The following is a 23,843-nucleotide window of genomic DNA, read 5'->3' as shown; positions in this document are numbered from 1 at the left end:
TCATGTCGGACACTGCTTACCCTCGCATAGCTAGCACTGTGGACACTTGAATGCAGCCCCCTCTTCACATCTTCTTTGCCTCTGGAGGAAGCAACAGCATCTGTGGATCTCGCTGTACCTTCTTGTCCCGTTGCTCAGTGTAGTAAGAGTCTGGGTAGGAGGTAGAATTTGGTATCCACTGTGGAACAGATGGGCCTTGGAGGTCGACTCAACAAAATACTCTCACTTGAGGAAAATGAAGAAAAAAAGCTACTGTGTGATTCGCCCTGGGATCCTAGAGCCACGGCCCCAGAGGGTGGGGGGAGCATGTTAGGGAGTGGAGATCCCTGGGAGCAGGACACATGGATCCTGGCCTGGCCTGCTTCTCTGTCCCCCATGGCCTGGGTCCTGGGGGCCACTGGGCTTGGCCCCAACCCTTCCCCCTCCTCTTTCTTCGGCAGACGGCTCCAGGTGCGGACACCGCCAGCTGTGAGTCTTCTGGGGGCCTGCTCCCCCCAGGCTCGGAGGTTGGGGGGACAGGGGAGAGGGGACCGTGGACTAGAGCCCACCCTGGATCATGCCTGTTGGGATGCCAGGGAGCCTGGGATGTTGATGGGACCAGGGGATATTTACTGGGGATGGATAAGGGAGGAATAGTTGGGGATAAGATGGGAGTTGGAGCGAGACATTAATATATTTCCTTTGGCTTCTTTTCTAGCTGCTGTGGGTGGGACAGGTCCTCCGGTGAGTTCTTCCAGCTCAGGGGTCTCTGGGTAGAAAAGCTGGAAGCGGGGGGCTGTTGGTTAAATCTTTGGGGTGAGGAGGAGAAGCTTTGGGAAAGGGGCTTGACCACCATTCTGTGCCCCCCTCCCCCAGAGGGCCCTATGGAGTGAGCATGTGGCCCCTGATGGGCGCATCTACTACTACAATGCTGACGACAAGCAGTCCGTGTGGGAGAAGCCCAGCGTGCTCAAGTCCAAGGCAGAGGTCCTGAGTGGGGCCTTCTGGCCCTTCCTTTCAGCTGCCCTGACCCTTCCAAGTCCTTGGCCTTCCCTAAGTCTCTAATCATACACATGGTTCCTCTGATCCCAAGATGCCTGGCCACCCCCAACCTCCCTAGGCTCTCAGGAAATCCACCTTCCCCCATGTTGAGCCAGGCCAGGTGGTAGCTAAAAACTCCTGTGTCCCCTACTCACTGGGTTCCTTAGCTCCCCCGACTGTGGCTGGAGGGCATGCCTGGCCCACTGATGTCCTCTGACCCATCCTCTTGTAGCTGCTGCTGTCCCAGTGTCCCTGGAAAGAGTACAAGTCGGACACAGGCAAACCTTACTACTATAACAACCAGAGTAAGGAGTCCCGCTGGACCCGGCCCAAGGACCTGGATGACCTGGAGGGTGAGGAGGGAGTGGGCCCTGGGCAGGGCTCTGGGGGATGGCCCTTGACACCCTGTGACCATGTTATCTTTTCCCATTGCAGCTCTAGTTAAACAGGAGGCTGCAGGGTGAGTGACTTGTCCCATCCATTCACCTGAGGGGTGGGAGTGGACTCTCCTCCTGATCCCTACTTCGTGGGAGAAAGAGCCAGCTCTCAGTCTCCTTGTGGAGTGGTCTCCTCTGGCCCCAGTCCTTCACAGGATAGACCAGCCAGCCCCTGACTACCTCTATCCCTGCTCTACTCCTGGACACTGCCCTTCCGGCTCATCTGCAGGAAACAGCAGCAGCAGCTGCCACAGACACTACAGCCGCAGCCTCCTCAGCCACAACCTGACCCCCCACCTGCGCCTCCTGGCCCCACCTCAGTGCCCACAGGCCTCCTAGAACCTGAGCCAGGTGGGAGTGAAGATTGCGATGTGTCAGAGGCTGCCCAGCCCCTGGAGCAGGGGTTCCTTCAGCAGCCGGAGGAGGGCCCCAGCAGGTGAGGGCTGCCCCCTGCAGCATTCCAGATGCGGCCTCAGGCTCCCAGCCTGGTTCAAACCTTGACCTCTGCCAGGCCTCTTGGGAAGGGCGTGAAGATCTGGGTGTGATCTCTGAAGGGCAGAAAAGGGCTGCTCTGGGGAGCAAGGAGGGGGTGGTGTGCTGCTGATCATGCAGGGCACTGAAAGCTATCGGGACTAGGGGATGCTGTGGCTGAGTCCCCTTTGCCCCCCAGTTCTGCTGGACAGCATCAGCCACCACAGCAGGAGGAGGAAGAATCAAAGCCAGAACCAGAGAGGTCTGGCCTCAGTTGGAGCAATCGGGAGAAGGCAAAGCAGGCCTTCAAGGAGCTGCTAAGGGACAAGGTGCTGGCGGGGGGCTCCCAGGGTAGGCCTGGAGGGGGCTGGAGGTGGGCAGGCCCCGTGACCCCCGCCTGCTCCATTCTAGGCTGTCCCCTCCAACGCCTCGTGGGAACAGGCCATGAAGATGGTGGTCACCGACCCCCGTTACAGGTAGGCCTGGGCAGAGGGAGCCAGGCCCTCCAGGCCTTGTTTATGAGAACAGCTGGGCCAGGGACTCCCTGAGAAACCCTAGCTCAATACTCAGGCCCCAAGGGGACCAGAGTCAGGAGAGTGATAGAGGGATGAGGGTGCAAGGGGAAGAGAAGCTGGAGGGCCTCCAGGAGGAGGGGAAGGTGTCTGACATGAGACATTCAATAAATGCTTGTTCAATTGAATTGATTCGAATTGAATTAATTGGGGAAAGAGGGGGCTGGATAGGGCAGAGCCCTGCTTGCGACTTGAGAACCCTAAAGCAAAAGGGCCCTGTATTAGCAGTGTCTTGGAGCCCTGTCCCTTCCCCTCACTGCCTCTCACCCTTCCCCATGTCCCAGAGACCTGTCTTGCCTCCCTGGGCCCTTGGAGCCCCGAGCTTGCTGTGCCCATGCATGGACCCCTCACTCAGTTCTGTATGCCGTGACCCTGCTTTGTGGGCTATGCAGGGTGGTTTAGGCTCATTCCTTTATCCCCACCCCACTCGCATCCTCTCCACCCCAGTGCCTTGCCCAAACTGAGTGAGAAAAAGCAGGCATTCAATGCCTACAAGGCGCAGCGGGAGAAGGAGGAGAAAGAAGAGGCCCGGCTAAGGGCCAAGGAGGCCAAGCAGACCTTGCAGCATTTCCTGGAGCAGCACGAACGCATGACCTCCACCACCCGCTACCGGTCAGGGGGCCAGGCTTGGGTGGGGCCTGGGAACCCCGAGAGCACATGGTCCCAGGGTCTCTGTTCTCCGCCTGCCTACCCACAGTCCTTATGCTCCACAGGCGGGCAGAACAGACCTTTGGGGAACTGGAGGTCTGGGCTGTGGTCCCTGAGAGGGATCGAAAAGAGGTTTATGATGATGTCCTCTTCTTCCTGGCCAAGAAGGAGAAGGTAACAGTCATTGGGCTGGATCCGTCAGCCCCGTTTCATCTTAGAATCCCCATGTCTTTGCTTCCTGAAAGATCCTGGCCATTCACTTCTCCACTGCCCCAGGGTCCCAGCTCCTTATTTGGAAGCCGGTGTGGCACTTGTACATCCCGCCATTTCTGCTCTGGGTCTACAACCTTACGCATGAGAGAGCAGAGGGCATGACAGGAGTCTCTGAGGGGTTGGTCTGTAACCTCTGCTCTTTCCCCTTTCACGGGACATGAAACCCTTGAGTCTGGCCCTCCTACATTTCCCTAGCTGCCTGCCTTTCCCCAAATCCTCCTCTGCGCAGGCCCACATGAGTAGCCGTGGCCTGCCCTGCCTGACCCTGATCCTGTGGCTCCCCAGGAACAGGCCAAGCAGCTCCGGCGCCGCAACATCCAGGCCCTGAAGAGCATCCTGGATGGAATGAGTAGCGTCAACTTCCAAACCACATGGTCCCAGGCCCAGCAGTACCTCATGGATAACCCCAGCTTTGCTCAGGACCACCAGCTGCAGAGTAAGCCTGCTCTCTGGTCAGCCTCCAGAGCCTGCGGCACACAGCTCCCTTGCCCCTCCTGGACATCCAGGAGTCCCCAGCACTCACTCCCTGTACCTCTCTAGACACTGGAGATCCCAGAATGCTTCAGGACACCCCCTCCCTCCCTTTGGGATTCACTGTTGGCATGGGCATTGTGTGTCCTTGAAGGAAGAGCTCTGGCACTGGAATCAGAAGACCTAGAGATGATGATTTTTATAGTTCATGTGAATATGGTCTTCAGTTGTCATAGCAATGTGGGCCTTAACTGGTCACACATGTTACAATAAGCTGTTGTTGGCCTGTAATCACTGATGATATCAGAAATTTACCTTCTGAGGTTGCATCAAAACCTGATTGATTGATTCCCAGTTCCATAAAATGTAAAACCTCAGATCCTGAGACAGCTGGTTTCATATGGTGACTTCGGTAACTGAATTCACAAGAGCTGAATATTTGCTTATTTTTTCTCATACAATTAAGGAACCTTCCTCAAGAATCACCATTCCAGTAGCCTCTCCCACAGAGCTCTCCGCCTGCCTTGGCCCACCACGCTGAGTGTCCCTGGTACCTACAGGGACAACATGCTCAAAGCACTGGGGGTGCTGGGGTCTGAGAGGGTGTCCTGCTGGTGCAGTGCCCACTGAACTTCCTCCCTTTGCTTAGACATGGACAAGGAAGATGCGCTGATCTGCTTTGAGGAGCACATCCGAGCTTTGGAGAGGGAGGAGGAGGAGGAGCGAGAGCGGGCCCGTCTTCGAGAGCGGCGCCAGCAACGCAAGAACCGGGAGGCCTTCCAGGTATCTTTGCTGCCCCCTGGATCAGAGTTCACTCGGCCCTGGATTTTTGCCCCTCCATCCGTACCCTGCCTCCTTGGCCGGGCCCACTGCTTTGTCTATCCCCAGCCCTGTCCCAGCTCTAGGAGGTCTCTCTCTGTCTGTAGTTCTGCTCCTGCTTTGTCCCCTCTACTCTGGGCAGAGCTCCTCTAGGGAGACTAGATGTTTGCACCACCCAGAAACTGCCAGCAGAGAGCACCTTAAAGGCACAGCTTGGCGGTTAGGCCAAGTTTATTTCCCTTCAGTGGGGAGCCAGACAGGCATAACTAGCTTATCCTTCAGCTTGGAGGTGGTACTGGTGGTGGTAGAGGTGGGGGTTACTTAGCTGTAACACATTAGGAGGTTGAAACCAAGTCATGGGAAGATGGTACTGCAGGCACGTTTCTGTTTCTTTGCCTCCCAGCCTAGTTCCTTATGTTTTAGTCTGTCCCTCTCTGTATTTACATTCTCTCCTTTCACATTGCTCTCTGCCTCCCCATCTGTATCTCTTCATCTCTGCCTTCCTTGCCTGTATTTCCTCTGGATTGTCCCTGCCTCTCCCTGCCATCCTCTCTCTTCCTCCCCAGTCTTTGACTCTGCCTCCCTCCTTGTCTCACTCTTCCTATAACTGGCTCTCTCCCTGCTCAGACCTTCCTGGACGAGCTGCACGAGACTGGGCAGCTGCACTCTATGTCCACCTGGATGGAGCTGTACCCAGCGGTCAGCACTGATGTCCGCTTTGCCAACATGCTGGGCCAGCCGGGTAAGGCAGCCAGGCTCCCCTTTCTCTGGCCTGGCTTCCTGCCCTGCCAGCCTCTCAGCTTCCCCACTCCCTGGTCCTGTCCTCGACCCCATCCCCAGGCCTTGGGAAGCTGCCGCCCGCCAGGCCCCCCTCCCTCCCTCCCCCGCAGGCTCCACCCCTCTGGACTTGTTCAAGTTCTATGTGGAGGAGTTGAAGGCACGATTCCATGATGAGAAGAAGATCATTAAGGACATCCTTAAGGTGAGGGAGGCCTGGGGTTGTGGTTGGATGCAGGCTGGGGACAGGGCACACCCCCGGACAGGACTCCCTGATAAGTCCTGTCTTGCAGGAGCATTGCAGCTCTGTTGAGCAGATATCTACTGTGATCCTTTACTGTGCACTGGAGACGCAGGATTGAATAAGATACAGTTTCTGCCCATAAAGAACTTATGGCCTACTAGGAAGATAAACATGACACCTGTTACATAGAGGGGCAAGTTATTACAGGGATAAGAATCAGAAGCATTGACATCTGAACTGTACCTTTATGAAGGAGTAGGCGGAGAGGGTGGAGGTCCCAGGCATAGGGTACTACAGGATGAAGGCAACAGGGTGGAAAGGATGTGGCAGGTTTGAGGAGCAAGAAAGCCCAGCTAGCCATAAACTGGCAGCCCACAGATGTGTTCCTTCTGGCCTGTACAATGTTTTTAGAAAAATTTAGAATTTATTGCTGACATTTTAAAATCAGGAGATTGCACCATAAAAATCTGGATCTTCGGCTTCTCTTGAAAATTTGGATTACCTAGCAACACTGGGCTGGTTCTGCAAGGCGTTCAGTGGACTCAAGCTGAGATGCCACTCCCTTTTAGAAAGGGCATGTCATCCTTATCCTTACCTTTCCTTGTCACCTCCCTGATGTGACAGCGAGTTCAGCTGCCACATACCATCACACATGCGCGCTGCTTTTCTTATGCTGGAGAAGTAGTTCTTAATATCCATGTTTATTGAAGGTGGAAAAGTGAGTGAGGGACTAAGAGAGCCTTGTGTTTCAGAAGAAAAAAACAAAGAGCCTATTTCTTTGTGGAAGTGAAGAACAGTCTAATGCATTTGAGGAGGCAGAATAGCACAGTGGTTAGGAGCAGGACTGTGGAGGCAGACTGCCTGGGGTACAAGCTTAACCACTTAAGAGTTGTGTGGCCTTGGGCAGATTACTTAACCTTTCAGAGCCTCAGTTTCCTTTCTGAAAAATGAATTTTGCACCAAAGTACACCTCATTACAAGATGAATAACTTGGTACCTGGGTGAGAAGGGTCTGAGAATAAAACTAGAAATGTCCCTCTGCATACACATTTCTTTGAAGTCCTGTATTTTGCCTTACAAATTCATGCAGGTGTTGCATTTTAATATCATATTACTTCTCTGTTTAATATAAATTTAATATTTTAAAATTACTTACCATTAGGTAAGATATATCATATTGTCCTGTGGCTTCCTCTGTTTCTCTGGAACCGCCTGCCCCAGTTTGGAAGTAGAGCCCTATGTGTAAAATGCCTTGAATGCTAAAATAAGAAATTTGGATTTTTATCTTGTAAGTAATGGGGAGCTGGGGAGTGATATGATCAGACGATGACTTGGAAAAGCCACTGGTGCTAGTGGAGAGTAGCGCCTCTCAGCCTGAGAACTGGTATCCTTAGGGATAGATGGTGGTAGGAGGACAGATCTTGAAGCCTTGGGATACTGAAAGTGATAGTGGCAAGTAATTCACATTTTGAGCTTGAGTCATCGTCTTCTGACTCACCGCCAGACCTCTCCCCTGCTGTTGGGGCCATTCGGTAGAAAAGTCTGAGCAGCACTGGACTCTTGAGGCTGGGTTAGAGGTGTGGGGGAGGGTGCACAGGGAGCCCAGTGAGGAGGCTGTAGTCTGGGTGGGCAGTGAACTTGGGTGGGGGTGGCGAGGATGGGGATGAGGGGAGAGCTGTAGTGCTCTGTGTGTCTGAGACCCCCTTGGTTTCCTCAGCGGTGCCTTGGGACAAACAAGGGGGTGTTGAGTAGGGGGGATTTTAGGCTCCTTCCTCTATTTTCAAGTACAGCACCTTGCTTGTCTTTTATACATAGAGTTTCTACATAAGATTTACATGGAAACAATGTCTCTGCTATTAAAAAAAAATAAGAAAGTTTAAAACCAGTAGGATAGAGTCACTCAGAAGTAGAATTGAGAGATTTTTTTGTGAAATTAAGGGAAAAGGAGGAGTGAGTTAAAGTTGACAAGAGTGGATGATGGCACCATTGGTAAGGATTGAGCAGAAGAGCAGGGCTGGAGAAAATAGGAATTCCATTTGGGGAATTATCCTCAAAAGCAACCTGGTAGGGAGGAATAAAGTAAATACCAATTTTAGATAGGATAATCATATAAAGTAGAAATATCTAATCCCAGAGAAGCTAAATTTTATTGGACACTTAACTTTTAGCCACAGAGTGGCTAGTCCTGCCAGTAGGCCTGTAGGAGTCCTGTCCTCGCTGAGTCCTGTCTGTCCAACCTCTTGAGAAAGAAGCTTCTTTAGAAAGTTCCCCTTCCAGTTCTTCCTTTTGGGCTTCTGCCTATGGAAGCAGACAAGCCCAGGAGTCCCTGTGGCCATCCTCCCACCGCACTGTGATGGTGCCTGTCATCCCATAGGTAATGCAGAGAGCCCTGGACTTGGAATAGCTGAAAGATCTGGGCCTGGGGGGGGGCGTGTTACAGGAAATAAACTCACTTGGCATCTGCTGAATTTGAAGTGTCTGAAATACCCAGTCTAGTATGGGCCCGAAAATCAGGAGAGGGGTAGGGGTGAGATTGCTAGGGACAGTGTAGATTGGGTAGTGAGAAAAGATTAAGTGCTGTTCCCAGGGGAACAAGTGCATGCAAGAGAGGTGGTAAAAGAGGTGAGAGAGAGGTGAGGACACTGGAGAGAGGAGTGTCTAAGAAGTGAATAGCAGAGGTGCTGAGCACCAGACGAGCAAGGACCGAGAAGGGGCTCTTGGAGTTGGCTGTTAGGACATGAGCAACCTTTGGGAGAGCAGTGTCCATGAAGAGGGTAGAGTGAGTGCACACAGGCTTCAGAGTCATAATTCCTGGCTATTTATTGGGTGAGACCTCTGCAAGTTATATAATGTCTCTGAGCCTCAGTTTCTTCATCTGTGAAATGGGGATAATTTATGTGCAAGGTTGTGAGAATTAATTGCTAACATTTGTGAAGTGTCTTGCTTATAGTAGGCTCAATAAATGTTTATTCGCTTTTCTTTGTGCTACATTTAAAGATCGTGAAACAAAGGGAAAGAAGCAGAGGTTGTTAGCATGAGGAAGGTGAGAGCAGGGTGGATGGGATGTTCCAGGTTAAGTGAGTTGTGTGCTTGATGGAAGGAGTCAGTGAGGAGGTGAAATTGAAGGCTTCAGTTCCCTAAGAGAGAGATTGATATGTTTGAGGAGAAGGGCTGGAGAGTGTGGGTTGAGAAAGTCCTCTTGGAAGAATTCTCGCAGGAAGAACATGCCTCTGCCACCAGCAGGAAGGCCAGAGCAAGTTAGAGCTGTGTGGAGGGAGAGGAAGGGGATCTGGGCCTGTGCCCCAGCTAACTCGAGAGCCAGACATCAAACTCTGAGGGCTCCACTCTCCACCATGTTGTCTTGGGCCAAGCGAGATAACTTTGCTAAGCCTCTGCTTCACTGGGGTATTGTGAGGCTTAGAGGAGAAGCAAAGAGCCTGGCCCAGGGTGCTTCAAGAATGTAAGGTATTTTAGTATTGTTTGGGAGTTGCACACCTGGTGGTTTCTGTTTGTCCCCTGGACTGAGTGGTCGGTGTGTGTGTTATCCTTAACAGCACAGGCTTTGGAATTTGCAAGACCTGGGGTAGAGTTCTCACTCAGCCACATATTAGCCTGAGACCTTGGGCAAGTGCTCTCATTTCTCTAACCCTTGGTTTCTCCTTCTGCATAAAATTAGGTGACTAGGTGGGGCCAGTCTGGTGCCATAGTGGTTAAGTTTGTGCACTCCACTTTGGCGGCCCAGGGTTCGCAGGTTCAGATCCCTGGCACAAACCTAGCTCCACTCATCAAGCCACACTGTGGTGGCAACCTACATAAAATAGAGGAAGATTGGCACAGATGTTAGCTCAGTGATAATCTTCCTCAAGCAAAAAGAGGAAGATTGGCAACAGATGTTAGCTCAGGGCCAATCTTCCTCACACACACACAAAAATTAGAAGACTAGGACCTGTGTTTAAATTTAGATATGTGAAGATTAAATGAGATAATGTGTGAAGCACTCAGCGTGGTACCTGGTACATAGTAAACACTCAATAAATACAGGCAAAGTGTGGGACCAGCAAATGTTGACTGAGAATGCAAGGAGGTTACTGAGCAGCAGGAGGGACCATGAGGACCCAGCTGGGGCCCGAACTTTAAGCCAAAGGAACAAAGAGCCAGTTGTGAGAAACTCAGGCATTAATCAGCAGATGTGGCACACACGCACCCTGCCCTCCTCCCCATGTGATCCAACCCCCCAGCTCTCTGTGACAGCTAACCGAGGGTAGGCATGGAGGGCTTAATCATCAGATGGCGAGGACTTGGACAGCTTGGTTTTCAAATGTGTCCCAGTCCTGTGGATCTCTTCTAGGGGCAGGGGGCTTCTTGAGCTCCCTGTAGTCTGACCCTTCTGCCTGCCCTGGAGGCCAGCTTTGGGCCTCAGGCCTGTGGTGCCCTCTGCTTCATGCGCTGCTGTGCCCACAGGACCGGGGCTTCTGCGTGGAGGTGAACACAGCCTTTGAAGACTTCGCCCACGTCATAAGCTTTGACAAGAGGGCTGCTGCGCTGGACGCAGGCAACATCAAGCTGACCTTCAATAGTGTGAGGGGCTGGGCGGGGCGGGGCTGTAGCTAGGGCTCCGTTCTTGAACTCATCCCTGTGTCTTGTTCCATTCCTTCTTGCTCACTGCCCCAGTGTGACTGCACCCCCAGTTCAGGGAATGATAGTAGGAACCCAGACCCCAAATTCCTATCTCCTAAGGTATGCTGGAGTGGGACCTGGGCACTCACCTTCCTGAGTGACTGTTCTGTGTCCTTTCTGCCCTCAGCTGTTGGAGAAAGCAGAGGCGCGGGAGAGAGAGAGGGAGAAGGAGGAGGCACGAAGGATGCGGCGCAGGGAAGCTGCCTTTCGAAGCATGCTGAGGCAGGCCGTGCCTGCTCTGGAGCTGGGCACTGCCTGGGAAGAGGTCAGGACTGCAGCCTGGCACCAAACACCACCCCCTCAGTCCTGAGGGCAGCGGTGCTTCTCCACCATTGGGGGCCCACCCGAGTCATAGCACAGCTCGGGGCCAGCTCTGGCTCCCTTCCTTCCTCCTCCCCAGCCCTGCCCTGTGCTCATGGCGGCATCCATGCCGTGCTGGGGCTGGTCTGATCAGCAGTGCTCTCCCGTTCAAGGTCCGTGAGCGCTTTGTGTGCGACTCAGCCTTTGAGCAGATCACCCTGGAGTCGGAGCGGATCCGGCTCTTCCGGGAGTTTCTGCAGGTACTGGAGGTGAGGCAAAGCTTCTGGTTCTCTGGGTCTATCTCAGGCTCTTGAACACCTGAGGCCAGCTGAACAGAAACCTCAGTGATCTCTCACCCCTGGGGCTCTCCTTTTCCTGGACAACTAAGGAAGGGAAGTCTTAGGGTGCCCTGAGATAGGCCTAAGGCCCTAGCCTCAGAGGAAGCAAAAGCAGGTTTTAGGATGCAGGGTCCTTCCTGGGTTAACCCTGCTGCCTTCCTCACTCCTCCTCTGTTCTACCAGACTGAATGCCAGCACCTCCACACCAAAGGCCGAAAACATGGCAGAAAGGGCAAGAAGCACCATCGCAAGCGTTCCCACTCGCCCTCAGTGAGTTGGCGGGTAGAAGGGATGGGTGAGGCTGGATTGTCTGGGACATAAGAACCACTTTTCTTGTTTTTCCCGTACATCACCTCCCTTGGAGGGAGATTTGAAGATTCCTTTGGGCCTGGATCCTCCTCTCTGATCCCAATTCTCAGACCTGAGGGCTTCTGGAACCCAGAGAACTTCTGTGCTGACATGTATCCGCTCATCTGTCCAGGGCTCTGAGTCAGAAGAGGACGAGCTGCCCCCACCGTCTCTCCGGCCCTCCAAGCGGAGGAGGCGGAACCCCTCGGAGTCAGGCTCTGAGCCCTCTTCCTCACTTGATTCCGGTGAAAGTGGGGGTGCTGCCCTTGGAGGACGAGGCTCCCCATCCTCCCGCCTTCTCCTTGGATCAGGTAAGCAGTTGGAGAAGTTGGCCCAGATGGAGAGGAGGCCCTTGGGGAGCCCCAACTCCCTGAGGACAGAGTGGATTGGGAGGGCTGCACCATCGCAGAGTAGGAAGAACTTCGCGTTCCTGCCCAGGCAGGAAACTGGGAGGAGGAAGGAAAACTGGACTGAGACTTCCTCACAGGTCTTTTTCTGTACAGAATGAGCAGATGGGACCATGGCAGAGAAAAGGATGAGCCTTCCCTTCTCCCATGGGACTTAGCGGGGATTTTCTATTTCCAGATCATGGTCTTCGGAAAGCCAAGAAACCAAAAAAGAAAACTAAGAAGAGAAGACACAAGTCGGTGCGTAGAGAAGGAACTTCTACCCAAGGCCCTGCTGTTTGTGAGGTCTCTTCCACCCGCCTCCTGGGCTGTCCTTCACAGGAACTGAGGGGGGCTCTGGGCTCTTACAGAACAGTCCTGAGAGTGAGACAGACCCTGAGGAGAAAGCTGGCAAGGAGAGTGATGAAAAAGAGCCAGAACAGGACAAGGACAGGGAGCTCCGGCGAGCAGAGCTCCCTAACCGCTCCCCAGGCTTTGGAATCAAGAAGGAGAAGGTGAGAAGCAGCTGCCTGGCCCCAGCCCTGTCAGTGCTCTGTCCAGGCCTCCACGGCCCTCAGGGTGGGGGCAGGGGAGGCGGCTTTGGGTGAGCTGTGCCTTTGCTTCACCAGACGGGCTGGGACACGTCGGAAAGCGAGCTGAGCGAGGGTGAGCTGGAAAGGCGGCGGCGGACACTTCTGCAGCAGCTGGATGACCACCAGTGACCTGACAAGCCGCTCTGCCTTGGGTCTGTGTGAGGCTCTGGCTTCTAGGTCACCCTCACCGTCTGCCCCAGACTCCTTCCTTAGTCTGTTCTGTGTCCACTTTTCCTCAAGTAACCCCATCCCTAACACACCATTGCTGGCACCTCCCAAAGTTGCTTGTGGTGTTGAAGGGTCCCCACTTCCCAGACGAATAGTGCAGTCCTTGCCCTCAGCCCCAGACAAGAGATTGGTGGTGTATGCCCTGTGGGTTGGGTGGTGCCAGTAGATAAAATGTGAGAAGGGCCTCCAGGGAAGAGTGACAGGCTGGTGGACACAGCCTGGGTGGCGGAGGGCGGGGTCCTTACCCTCTAGCATCAGTGCCTGCTCCTGCCTGCCCAGGCCCTAGGGTTCCACCACTCCTTCCTCCAGCCCTGGGACCCTGTGTATGTGTGTTTTGTTTTGTTTTTGTTTTTTAAATAATATTTATAACATGGCCAGTGGCTCTTTTGTCCTCTCTGTATGCTACGGGGGCAGGCTGGGCAATGTGCACGCATGGCCAGCAGAGGGCACCAGTGTCTCACAGCAGGCCTGACTCCCTTTGTGTGGTTGGAGCCCACTGCTGGGTCACCTTCTCCAGGCTTCTACACTCACCTCCCCCACACAGATGGTAGCACTGCCCAGCCTCCTTTCTGCCCCCATGCCTCAGGTCAGGCTAAATGGCCACTCTAGCCCCCCACACTCCGAAAGAGGAGACAAAGTCAGGCCTGGTGCTTCAAGCCTTTGTTGAGATAAGGAAGGTCTGGGGTTTATGTACAAGAGAGAAGGGAGGTGGTACATGTACAAAAAGGAGTGGGCCCCTGTATTCCCTTCCAGGGGCTGAGAAGAAACTGGCAGAGGACTGAGAAAATACTCAGCTAAGATCACCATGCCCCCTGCCCACTGCCAGAAAAAAAAACAAAACTAGCTGAGGAAAGGCAGTGAGGATGCTATTGGCACTCCCTTTCTCTAGCTGTGTGGGGGCAGGGGCAAAGAAAACCTCTACCCCTCTGCTCACCTCATCAGGGAGAGCCAGCCTGGAATGAAAAGGGCTAAGAGCAGTGGGCATGGCATCTCTCTTCTACCCTTATCACTAGGGTACAGCAGGGCAGGGCCCATGGTTGGGTGGGCCTTGCTGCTGGTAAAAGATGATCTAAAATTGGCAAGGTCCTGGGCCTCCCTAAGCCCCGACACTTCTAGACCATAGCTGACCATGGGGCTGCAAAAAGGAAGGGAAAAAAAGAAGGGATTGTGGCTTTCTCCTTTCGTCCCTCTGGCTCTAGTGAGAGTGAGGTCTGGGTACCCCTGTATAGGCTAAAGCTGGAAATGTTTTTTTCCAGCTCTGAGCTGACCCTTCAGGAAATGACGTTCAAGACTTTAGGGGCAAAGTGCAGTACTGGCGGCACCAGGGAAGTGCCAGGCCCCAAAAGACCCGGTGCCCAAAGTTGTGGCAGGCAAGATGCAGCTTTGAGAGCTGGGGTGGACACTGGGTTGAGAGCAGCATAGCCCTCTGCTGGGCCCTTGGCCAATTCCAGGGCTCCAGGTCCACTGGTTGGACTTGCAGGACTCTGAGGGTTGAAGTGCTTCTGCCTCCAAGAGGGTCTCAGTGGGGGCCTGGAGCCCGAGGGGGGCCATTGGGTGGCACGGCACTCCTCGCTTGGTGGCAAATGACACTGGGTTGGTGCTGGAGGCCTGTGGGGAAGACAGAGGCCTGTGAACAGGCAGGGAGGCTGGGGCAGTCCCCACCCTCTGTAGGAAGAGTCCCTTCAGGAGCAGCCCAACAGGCAGGGCCAGAGAAGAGCCAGCCGTGAGGCTGATGAGGGAGAGGCTTAAAGAGAGGCTGGAAGGGAAGGTCAGGGAGATTGTTGGAGCTCTGCATTTTCAGAGGACCAGTGGGAGTGAGTAGAGGCCACTGGGCAGTGGCGGAAACAAAGTAAACTCAGCAAGAGCCGGAAGTTGGGAAGAGACCCCAGGCAGATTAAATATCAGGAAACAGAGGTCAAGGGACATCTGATGCTCCTGGGCAGAAGGTACTGCCAGAGCTCTTAGGGAAGAGGGAACCTGAGGGGGGAGGCAAGGACAAAGGATACCTGGGCCCAGGAATGGAGCCTCTCAGCCTCAGCGACCAGAGGCAGTGGCCTGGTCCTGCCTGCTCTGGCAACTCCCTACCCCTTGGGTCTTAGTAGAAGCCAGGACAGCATTAGTGGGAGAGATACCACTCCCCTGAGGGCACATGCAGGGGATAAGCCACACTTCTCAGAGCATGGGGCATGCAAGGAGAGAAGTACGTCTCCATCACCACGAAGCTGCCAGAGGATAGTTCCAAGTCATGCAGGGGAGGAGGTGCCTCTGGGCCCCAGCAGGAGTCCTGGGAGGTGGGCATGCAGAGGAGGCAGCTGTGGTGCCCAGTACCTGGCAAGGGCCCCAGCCTTGGGGGTTAACAGTTTGACTCATCATGGTGGGCTGCATCGCAGAAGAAGCGTGAGCCCCTCTTGGCAGTACGGGCCGTGAAAGGGACACTCTTCAGCACTGTGGCCCAGGAGAGAGACACAGTGGTCAGGCCGCATGGGTGTAGGGTAAGAGAAGGGTCCGAAGGGGTAAGGTGGGGATTTGGGAGCTGGGCCCAGTGGCCGGGCCCCAGGAAGGGAAAAGGCCCCACCTGTGATGATGTCCTCAATGGTACCATCCTTCCCCTCGTAAACAGGCCGGTGCTCCTTGGCCTGGCGCCGCCTCAACTCTGCAATTAGCTCCTGCTGTTGCCACTTGTTCCGCTGGGATGGGGTCTAGAGCAGAGCATTTGAAAGAGGAGGGAATCACAACTAACCTACCTTGGGGTTCGTTCCTGCCTCAAGACGGAGTCTGAGGATGCCTTTGGTTGTGCATGGCAGCCTAGCCCCCATCGTTGCCTTGGAATCAGCTCCCAAAGCCCCGCTCTCCATCCCTCTGGACTCTAGCCTCAGGCCCTCTGGGGTGGTCTGTGGGCTCCAGTTTTCCATCTCCTCTCGAGCTCTCTGCTCCACCCTCTCCTAATCCTTTGCCCTGTTCTCCAGGCCCCAGCTCTTGGTCCCACCTACCTTGGCATCCAGTTTCTTGGCTTCCTGAGCCAGCTGCTTCTCCCGCATTACCTCCTCTTGCTTCTTTCGAGCTTCGTTCTCTTGTTCTGCTTCCTAAGAACCGTTGTTGGGGGGTAGGGCGGGATGAGTCTCACACAGGCTGTGAGGGGAGGGGCTGACACTGAGGGTGGAGAGTGGGTGGCAGTGGGACCAGCAACCCCAGGTGGCCACCCTTTGGAAGGGCACTTCCTGCCCAAACAATGACAGGAAGAGCCTGGGCCCCCACCCTGCCCACCAGTTCACAGCTAAGAGGCCTGTGGCCAGCTTCCACGCTCCCTCCCAGGACTCAGAGGAGGAGACGGAAAAGGCCAGACTTGAAGTCCAGCCCTCTCTCCCCCACCAGTTTTCTCTCAGACAGCCTCCTCTTTAAAAGCCTCTCTTCCACTTACCTTATACGAACGAATGAATCGGACAAATACTGGGAAGAATACAGAAGGAGGTGTGGTCTTGGGACTCTCACCGAAGTAGCGCACAACTGCATTGTAGGCCTCCTGGGGAAGGGGTGGGCAGAAGGAGTCAGCTGGCAGGGAAGGAGAAGCCCGGCTCCCCACCAGGGACAGGAGGCCCACAGAAAGTAGCCCCAGCCCCTGCCGACTGGAAAAGCCCAGGCTCCCAAAGCTCCCTAGAGTGCATGTCTCTAGAGACAGCGGCCTGCCACCCCCAACGCCCCCTGTCCTCCACACACAGCCAGCCAGCCGCTTGATAAAAGTTCTTTGATCCAAAAACCAGAACTAAGCCCACCTAGAGGGGCACAGTGCCTTGGCCCTGGCTGCTCCCACCCGCCTCCACCCTGTGCTTGCCTCAGCTGTCTTGGCGTCGCGCTGGAGCTTGTCCAGTTTGCCTTCATTGGTGCTGAGGAAGTTCCGAAGGACGCTGTTGTCATGTATGCTGCACTCCCGCCGAATCAACTCCATGCCCCGGCCCAGCTCCTTCACATCCAGCAGCACGTTCTCCAGGGACACTGTAGTCACCAGAGCCTGGGTTGAGGCCTGCCCAGGGCCTAACATGCCCACCTCCCAGCCTAGGGGTATAGCAAACTCTGGCCCTCCCCCTCTGCATGGCTCACTCAGCTTGTCATGCTTCTGCTGCCTGAGCCACCCATGTTGACAGGGGCACACCAAGCCAGCCAGGCTGTCACATGGGCAAAGGAAAAGGAATGGAGGCTGTGAGCTCTTGACCCCAAAGAGCAAGGTAGCAAAGGAAGGCAAGCCAGAGAGACTGCTGGTTTCCAAAACAGCTGCCGCAGGCCTGCCTGTTTCCACCAGTGGGGCAGAAATAACAACTAGCTTATGGCTGTGGGGGACTTTATGGTTTTTCTAAGCACTTCACATACATCATAGAGAAATGCAGTCTCCAGGGCCAGCCTAAGGGAGCTGCGAGCAAAGAGTCACTGCTGCCCTTCCTCTGCCTGCTCCCACTGCACCCAGGGAAGGGCTGTGCCTGCAGGAAGGCTCCTTCTGGGGTGGCCCCTGCCTATGGCCCCACTGGAAAGCTTTGAAGTGGTCAGAAAGAAGATAACAAAAGCCAGCAACAAAAGGACTCAAGTGTTCCCTCTGCTCATAGCTTCCTGGAATTGTCCTGGGCTGGGCATGAGGGCAGGCTCACCGGGCCAGGCTGCCCTCACCTGCTGCCGCCTTCTCCACAAAGTGCAGCTCGTGCCAGAAGGTAGCCAGGTCTGGGTATTTCTCCTTCACCGTCAAGGCAATGAAATGCAGCAGTGTCATCTTCCTGTCAGTGGACTTGGTGTCCAGCAGCTAGGAGAGGGGGTCGGGGCAATGTGAGAGGGCTAAACCCCTGGATCCACAGCTGCTGCCCCTTCAGGCTTCCTGGCCCCATGTTGCCGCCACCATCTTACCAGATCCAGGCTCTGGAGCTTGAAGCCATACACAGCTCCCCGCTTGCTGCTGTTCATGTAATTCCCCAGAGCAAGTATGATCTGCCCAAAAAAATACATGGTAGGAGGTCAGGCCAAACCCTGAGGGCTCCTTCTTCCTCTCTGTATAGCCCCAGGCCCCCACCCAGGACCTGGGAACCACCAGCACCCCCATCTGCAACCTCTCCCCACCTCCAACATCTGCTTCAGCTTCTGTGAGGACTTGACAGAGGCAGAGGCTGCAATGATGGCATTGAGTTGCTGGAAGGCAAGATGAAGAGCTAAGTAACCCCAGGCCAGGATGGGGCCGAGTGAGTGAGGGGCTGGAAGGACTGGTAGGGCAGGGAGGTAACTAGCAGGCGGACAGTAGCTGCAGAGACCCATGAGTTGGGCGGGGGCTGTACCGGTGTGAGCATCTGCAGGTTGTCCTGGAAGTTGCCCAGGAAGGCCATGCCAGCCATTCGCTGCGTCAGCCGCTCCACCTTGCTGAAGAGCAACATGAAGCGGTCCTCAGCTGCCAGCTCATCCAGGGGCTGCCGCTCCCGCTCATACTGCCGCAGCAGCTTCACCTCAGCCTCTGTGGGCAGGAAGCGCATCAGGCACTCCACAAAGTCCACCGGTAGTGTCTGTAGGTCAAACCTGTGTAGGAAGGAGGAATGAACTCAGGTCTCAAATTTGTCCACATTATCCATCATCCTTTTATTCTCTAGCTCCTAGAAAGACTGAGGGTGGGAGCTGTGAGCAGGATACAGCCAGAGGCAGAGGACTCATTGCCTCGTCTGTCATAGCACCAGTGACATTTCATGCCCTGTTGAAAAACCCTTCATGTCTTTCCTCCATTCCCGGGCAGAAGTCAACACCTGAGCATGGCTTAGGAGGCCCAGCCTGCAAGACTTCTACTCACCTCTCTACCTACCCTGTCTCTCCTACTCCCTTCTTTACACTAAAGCCACAGCCATTTTCAGTATCTAGGGCACCCTGCTTCTCCCTCCAAGCCCTGAACTGCACTTTATATACTTCAGGTCGCAGGTGGGACATCACCTCCTCTGGAAAGCCTTCCTTGATCACCAAGCTCACCTACCTGGCCTTCCCTGTTCCAAAGCTGCCTATACCTCTGCCACCTTGGTGGTTATCACCCAGTGTTACTGGACTGTTCCCACTAGACTGGGAGCGCCTTGAGTGAAGGTCTGGGCTGAATTTCCAGCACCCACACAGTGCCTGCAAGAGCATGGAAGCAGTAACTTCTGGCCAAGCCAGTGGATGACTGATGGGTGTGAGGCAGTTCTGTTGATTCTCTGGAATCCAGGGAAAGCTAGGTGCCTAGGTGGAGAATTAGGTTGCCAACTGGCTGGGAACCAGGGCCAGGTCAGTGGGAGTCTCACATGTGGATAGCCCTGCAGATCTCCTCAGCTGAGCGGCCAGCCTTGCGTAGGGTGATGGCCAGGTTCTTGGCACGATTGGCTTCCAACAGGGTCACTTTGCTGGCAGCCTTTTGTGCTGTCTTGTTCTTGGAGCAGATGAGGTCAAGGGCAGGGCCCTGGGCTTTCGTCTTGAACAGTTCTTCAAACTTATCCAGGTCCAGGTCCTGGCCAAGATGACGAGAAGGGAAAATGCTGTGGCCTCATACTACTAGAGGACCCCCTGACAGCATGCCCAGCATTGGCTCATCTCTGGTTCATGAAGGGCTGAGTCTGAGGGCTTTTCCAAGGCCAGGAGATCTGGCTACAAGGGCAACCTGGACCCCAGCCCCCAACCCCACCCCTCAGGGCCCTAGGCCCCTCTACCTCCAAGATCTTCTCATCATCAAGTTCACTGAAGACAGTGCCACTGATCTGGTTGGGTTTCAATGCTGTCCAGTTGAAGACAGGCAGCCGGAACTTGGTCTTGATAGGTTTCTTGATGCGAATGGCTAGTTTGAAAGGAGGATCAATGAGGCAGGGGCCGAGGACATACTCCCTTGGTCCCACTAGCCCAGCCCAGAGCCCTGAGAGCACTCACCTGACAGGCCTACTGTCAACACCACAGAGGGAGCAGCGCCAGGGAGGGGTGGGGCTGGGGGACACTTGTCTGGGGAAAGAAGGGCACAGTGACCCAGGGGCCAAGTGACTCTTCAGAGGTGCCTCCTCTCTGTCCACCCTACCTGTCCTTAAAGATTCTCAGGAAAGAAGGCTACATGAATCCCCTGCCTGAGTGGCTCCCAGGGGTCCTAACTCTGACAGGGACAGGTCTTGCTAGTCTCTGACCCACTCTCTCCTGCTTTGGTCTAAGCCCTCTCCTCGGCTGTCTTCAGAGGAATCAGGAGCAGCATCTTTATGCTCTTTAAAACAGATCCATGGGGGCCGGCCCGGGGGCCGAGTGGTTAAGTTCGTGCGCTCCACTTCAGTGGCCGAGGGTTTTGCTGGTTTGGATGCCGGGCGCGGACATGGCACCACTCATCAAGCCATGCTGAGGCGGCATTCCACATGCCACAACTAGAAGGACCCACAACTAAAAATATACAACTACGTACTGGGGGGCTTTGGGGAGAAAAGGGAAAAATAAAATCTTAAAACAAAAACAAAAACAGATCCACGTCTGCCCTTAGACATCCCTTGCCTAGTAACTTGAGTCTTCCTCAGATTCTAGCTCCCCCTCAGCCCTCTCCCTGGGGAAGACACTGCTGTTGGGGTTCTGGTCTAGCCCCACAAGGAGGCTACCCTTCCCAGCTCCCAGGGTCCTGCTTACCTGGTAAGGGGGGAGGCGGTGGGGGCAAGGGAGGAGCTGGTGGTGGAGGCAGAGGTAGGGCCTCCTCAGGGGGTGGGGCTGGAGCCAGAAGGTCCAGGTCTGAGGGTGGCATGCCCTCACTCAGCTCCACAGGGCCTACCCGGGCCAGAGCCTCGCTGCCCACCGACTCCAGGCCCCGGGCACTGGGCTCCAAGTGGCATCGGCGCTGGAAGGCCTCCTCCTTCTCTTTAATCAGCCGCCGCAGGGTGTGTACCTGGTGGCTTGTGTTCTCGTAGGTCTCCTATTGGGCAGACAGCACCATTAAGGAGAGTGGGCTGAAGGCACAGCAGTCATTGTCCTTAGGAGGGAGCCTTCCTATCCAAGGGTCTCTCAACTAGGGTCTCTGGGAGGGTGCCAAGAGACAGAGTGGCAGAAACCCAGGTGGGGACCAGGCAAAGCTGGAATGCAGCAGAACAAGAGGTGAGCAGAAGAGCTGGCCTGCCCAGCTGGCACCCTAAAATGTCCTTCCTCTCCACTCCAACCTTAGTCTCACTGGTCTCTCAGGGCACAGGTAGAAGGATGCCCCTGAAAACCCTCCTTGATCCACCAGCAGCCAGCTAGGGCTGCTCTCAGCCCTCTGTGCCTCGCCACTGCTCTCATTTCATTTGGCCTTGTATAATCACTCAATTGGAAGGCCCCTAAGGACAAGACCCTGCCTTAGCCAGCTCTGTACCCTCCATACTTCTAATACAGTGCGTCAGACTGTTAGCTCGACAGATGTATATTGAGCTCAACAGAACAAGTGTAACTGTATTCCTCTGGAAGAAAAAGTAAGTTGGGGCATGATTTTTACAATTAACAAAAAGTTAGGTGAGGGAGAGCTAAGACACTGAAATATGAGGAACCCCTGCTCTCCCAATTTAGGATACCTGGGGGATATCCTAATAAATGGCTCCGAGTACCTGGGCTATTCCAGGCCTGCTCATGACGCAGGGCAGGGGGCAGCACGTGGAGGTGCAGGGGCGGGAAAAGCAACGGGCCAGGCCAGTAGGAGGAGGTGCCCATGGGTGCCCCATCTGCTCCCACCCTCTTCTGTGTGTGTCTAGCCCACTCCAGCTTCAGGTTCCCTCTTCAACTAAAAATGGGGCATAATCATCAGCCCACCCTCATCTGAGTGCCTCAAGGTTGAATCAAGATCTGGATTCCTGAGGACTTGTGATAACTCAGGAAAGAAAAGCAAGATCTCCAGGCCCTGGCACCCAGTACCAGTCAGGGACTCCCTTCCCCAGATTACTTGGTACCTTGATACTCTCCAGTTCCTTCTCCCGCTGCAGCAGCTGTTTCTCTAGCTCCGCCACACGCATCATGTTCTCGTTCTCTAGGTCCAGAAGCTTCTCTGTGAGCTGCAGGATGGGAAAGGCAGGTTCAGGGCTGGCCTTAAAGCCTGAACCCATCAGGACGCAGGCTCTAAAGGCAGCTTGGCCTGGTGGCTTCCCTACATCACTCCTGTGGGTTTAGGGCCTGAGAATGCTTGAAATAGACATAAGACAAATGATCACATCTGACTCTTGAGCCTGAGGCCACCTCACGCCCAGCCCTGGAAGTCAGTGCACGTTCCGATCTGTGGATGAACCAGTGTCTCAGCTAGAGCATGCTCTAGAGAGCCTCGGGAGGTTCTAAGGCTTCCCTGGGCTCAATCTGGAGGCAAGTGGGTCAGTTCAGGATTCCTGGAACTCAGATGTCCCCATCCTCTCCCCACTCTCAACAGTGGTTCTGGCAGCAAAGGAGGGCCACTTACATGGGACACATGCTCCTCCAGCTCCTCCACCTTCTCCAGGGCCACATTCTTGGTCTCAGCATCCTCCAACAAACCGCCCACATCAAACACGTTGTCCAGGTATGCCTGGATCTGCACCTGTAGCTTCTCGCTCTCTGTGTGCCTTGACTTCTGGGGAAAAGCAGAGAGAGTGTAGTTGGGGAGCCACCTGAGAAAGACCTAGTCCTTATCACCCTCCACAATCACTTCCTGGAGCACAAGAGCCAGGGAGTTCCCACTGCAGCCATGCCAGATTCTCACCCAATGGAGCTGCCTGACTGGGGAGCCTTCTGCAGGAGGACCAGACTCCCAGGCCATAGAAGACAGGCAGGGTTCCAGGAGCATCCAAGACTAGGCTCTTGTGAAAGAAAAACCCTTTGTGCTAGGGCTAAGCTGGTCCTCTGCCCCAAAGCTCCTCACCCTGTGAGGACTCTAGCCCAGCTCACCTGCAGGAACTCCTCCAGCCCCAGCTTGGTAAATTCATACTGTAGATGGACCCGGAAGTTCATATCCTCCACCGAATGCACCACGATGTTGATAAACTGCATGCAGGCCACCTGGAGAAGCAGCAGCCCAGAGGGGCAGAGACCAGAAGGGCAAGGAGAGACCCAAGAGACAGGGAGGGTAGGCAGCTGTTAGAACCATCATCACTAGCTGGATAATAAAAAAGAGTGAACTAAAAGAGTTAAGTCTTTCTGGGAGCAATAAGAGTATTTTAACTTAAAAAATGTTAATGTTCAGTGTATGATGACAAGTAAGTTGACACGATAAACAGATGTAAATGGAGATACATCTCTCCAAATTCCTCTGCACATCAGCAGGTATTTCTTGAGAAAACTCTACTTAGCTGAAGACCCTAGACGGAAGGAAAGAGAAGCTAGAGCAAGAGCTTGGGAAAAGGAAAGTAGCTCAGAGAGGACCCAAATCAGGGACAATAAGACCACAAAAAGGGGGAAAGGAGGCAGAGACACACAAATGACACTGTCCTGAAGTTTCTAAAAGTTCTCCAAGGTAGGCAAATGGACAAGGAGCATTTTCTCAGTAGAGAGAATCATTCTAGGTTCTACACAGAATATCAAAATACACTGTCAGCCTGGCCCCTGTTCTCAAGGCGCATGTGGCCCTACTGGGCATGTGCCTGACCCAGGCCCAGCTCCTCACCATGAAGTCGATGTTGCTGTCCTCATTCCGGAAATACTCCATCAACTTCTCAAAGCGGTGCAGCTCCTTGCATACCTAAACATGCAAACTTTCTCAGTGAAAAGATCTGTCTGATGCAGAACCCGAGCCCCTGAGCCCTGGCTCCCAGGAACATCATAGCAAAGGGACTGGTTCAGACCAGGTTTAACAGCAACTCTATCTATGCAATGGCCCATTTGGGACATGACAGAGGAAAGCCTGGGATCTGACATGTGCCCTGGGTCCCTGGTCCTCCACCAACTTGCTAAGGGAGCTCAGTAAAGCCTGTGCTCTTAGTCTGGGCTTTAGGTGCTTCTGAGGGTAGGCCAAGAAGAAAGACAGGCGTCTGGTGTTGCCAAGTTATTGAAGGAAGGCCGGAGGAAGGTTGGAGGCCATGGCTCAGGAGGGAGGCTGAGGTCCTAGTAGGGATGCAGGAGAGAGGCCAAAGTGCAGGAAAGATCCTGTGCTGAGGGGGATCCAGAGACCCCTCTGAGCCTCTGGCTTCAAGGAGGAAAAGCCATTTCCTGGCTCGAACAATAGATGCTAGGGAAGAGGTCCAAAGAGGAGGAAGGGGTGGAACCAGCAGCTGTGGCTGGATGTCGAGGAATCCTATGTTCAAGCAGATGGGGGTTTCAGAGGTA

General features: G+C 54.4%; 3 protein-coding genes across 15 annotated transcripts in view; 1 reads left to right on the top strand and 2 right to left on the bottom strand.

Moving 5' to 3' along the window:
• FAM186B (family with sequence similarity 186 member B) overlaps nt 1-1,259 on the bottom strand; it is a 33,426-nt gene extending 32,167 nt beyond the window's left edge. Inside the window, exons 1-2 of the mRNA XM_046643744.1 lie at nt 1,176-1,259; nt 21-225 (exon numbers count right to left, since the gene is read on the bottom strand). The gene's annotated coding sequence lies outside the window, so the exon portion shown is untranslated. The remainder of the gene's footprint in view (nt 1-20; nt 226-1,175) is intronic.
• The window catches only part of PRPF40B (pre-mRNA processing factor 40 homolog B), a 58,279-nt gene extending 45,304 nt beyond the window's left edge, over nt 1-12,975 (top strand). For 5 of the 9 annotated variants that reach the window (XM_046643610.1, XM_046643672.1, XM_046643654.1 and 2 more), the window contains 22 exons: nt 441-468; nt 698-723; nt 856-966; nt 1,253-1,373; nt 1,456-1,480; nt 1,687-1,893; nt 2,128-2,257; nt 2,340-2,404; nt 2,948-3,112; nt 3,214-3,322; nt 3,707-3,857; nt 4,542-4,675; nt 5,339-5,453; nt 5,602-5,693; nt 10,194-10,310; nt 10,537-10,674; nt 10,883-10,978; nt 11,231-11,317; nt 11,529-11,706; nt 11,981-12,042; nt 12,153-12,296; nt 12,411-12,975. In XM_046643610.1, the coding sequence (XP_046499566.1) occupies nt 441-468; nt 698-723; nt 856-966; nt 1,253-1,373; nt 1,456-1,480; nt 1,687-1,893; nt 2,128-2,257; nt 2,340-2,404; nt 2,948-3,112; nt 3,214-3,322; nt 3,707-3,857; nt 4,542-4,675; nt 5,339-5,453; nt 5,602-5,693; nt 10,194-10,310; nt 10,537-10,674; nt 10,883-10,978; nt 11,231-11,317; nt 11,529-11,706; nt 11,981-12,042; nt 12,153-12,296; nt 12,411-12,503 (2,394 nt within the window). In that variant the 3' untranslated portion in view covers nt 12,504-12,975. The remainder of the gene's footprint in view (nt 1-440; nt 469-697; nt 724-855; nt 967-1,252; nt 1,374-1,455; nt 1,481-1,686; nt 1,894-2,127; nt 2,258-2,339; nt 2,405-2,947; nt 3,113-3,213; nt 3,323-3,706; nt 3,858-4,541; nt 4,676-5,338; nt 5,454-5,601; nt 5,694-10,193; nt 10,311-10,536; nt 10,675-10,882; nt 10,979-11,230; nt 11,318-11,528; nt 11,707-11,980; nt 12,043-12,152; nt 12,297-12,410) is intronic. The other 4 variants (XM_046643630.1, XM_046643682.1, XM_046643620.1 and 1 more) reach the window with 3 other exon arrangements.
• A 272-nt stretch (nt 12,976-13,247) lies between these two features.
• The window catches only part of FMNL3 (formin like 3), a 52,508-nt gene continuing 41,912 nt past the window's right edge, over nt 13,248-23,843 (bottom strand). For 2 of the 5 annotated variants that reach the window (XM_046643562.1, XM_046643590.1), the window contains 18 exons: nt 23,185-23,259; nt 22,470-22,580; nt 22,006-22,155; nt 21,509-21,610; nt 20,229-20,508; nt 19,503-19,571; nt 19,289-19,413; nt 18,887-19,089; nt 17,909-18,143; nt 17,697-17,765; nt 17,487-17,567; nt 17,256-17,385; nt 16,432-16,592; nt 16,021-16,122; nt 15,593-15,685; nt 15,178-15,301; nt 14,931-15,047; nt 13,248-14,210 (listed from right to left, as the gene is read on the bottom strand). In XM_046643562.1, coding sequence (XP_046499518.1) covers nt 14,956-15,047; nt 15,178-15,301; nt 15,593-15,685; nt 16,021-16,122; nt 16,432-16,592; nt 17,256-17,385; nt 17,487-17,567; nt 17,697-17,765; nt 17,909-18,143; nt 18,887-19,089; nt 19,289-19,413; nt 19,503-19,571; nt 20,229-20,508; nt 21,509-21,610; nt 22,006-22,155; nt 22,470-22,580; nt 23,185-23,259 — 2,202 coding nt within the window. In that variant the 3' untranslated portion in view covers nt 13,248-14,210; nt 14,931-14,955. The remainder of the gene's footprint in view (nt 14,211-14,930; nt 15,048-15,177; nt 15,302-15,592; nt 15,686-16,020; nt 16,123-16,431; nt 16,593-17,255; nt 17,386-17,486; nt 17,568-17,696; nt 17,766-17,908; nt 18,144-18,886; nt 19,090-19,288; nt 19,414-19,502; nt 19,572-20,228; nt 20,509-21,508; nt 21,611-22,005; nt 22,156-22,469; nt 22,581-23,184; nt 23,260-23,843) is intronic. The other 3 variants (XM_046643572.1, XM_046643597.1, XM_046643581.1) reach the window with 2 other exon arrangements.

The sequence above is a fragment of the Equus quagga genome, chromosome 1 (genome assembly GCF_021613505.1).
Source record: "Equus quagga isolate Etosha38 chromosome 1, UCLA_HA_Equagga_1.0, whole genome shotgun sequence".
In the NCBI taxonomy this organism is placed as follows: Eukaryota; Metazoa; Chordata; class Mammalia; order Perissodactyla; family Equidae; genus Equus; species Equus quagga.
The sequence above is the reverse complement of the archived record's forward strand: the minus strand, read 5'-3'. Positions and strand labels throughout refer to the sequence as shown.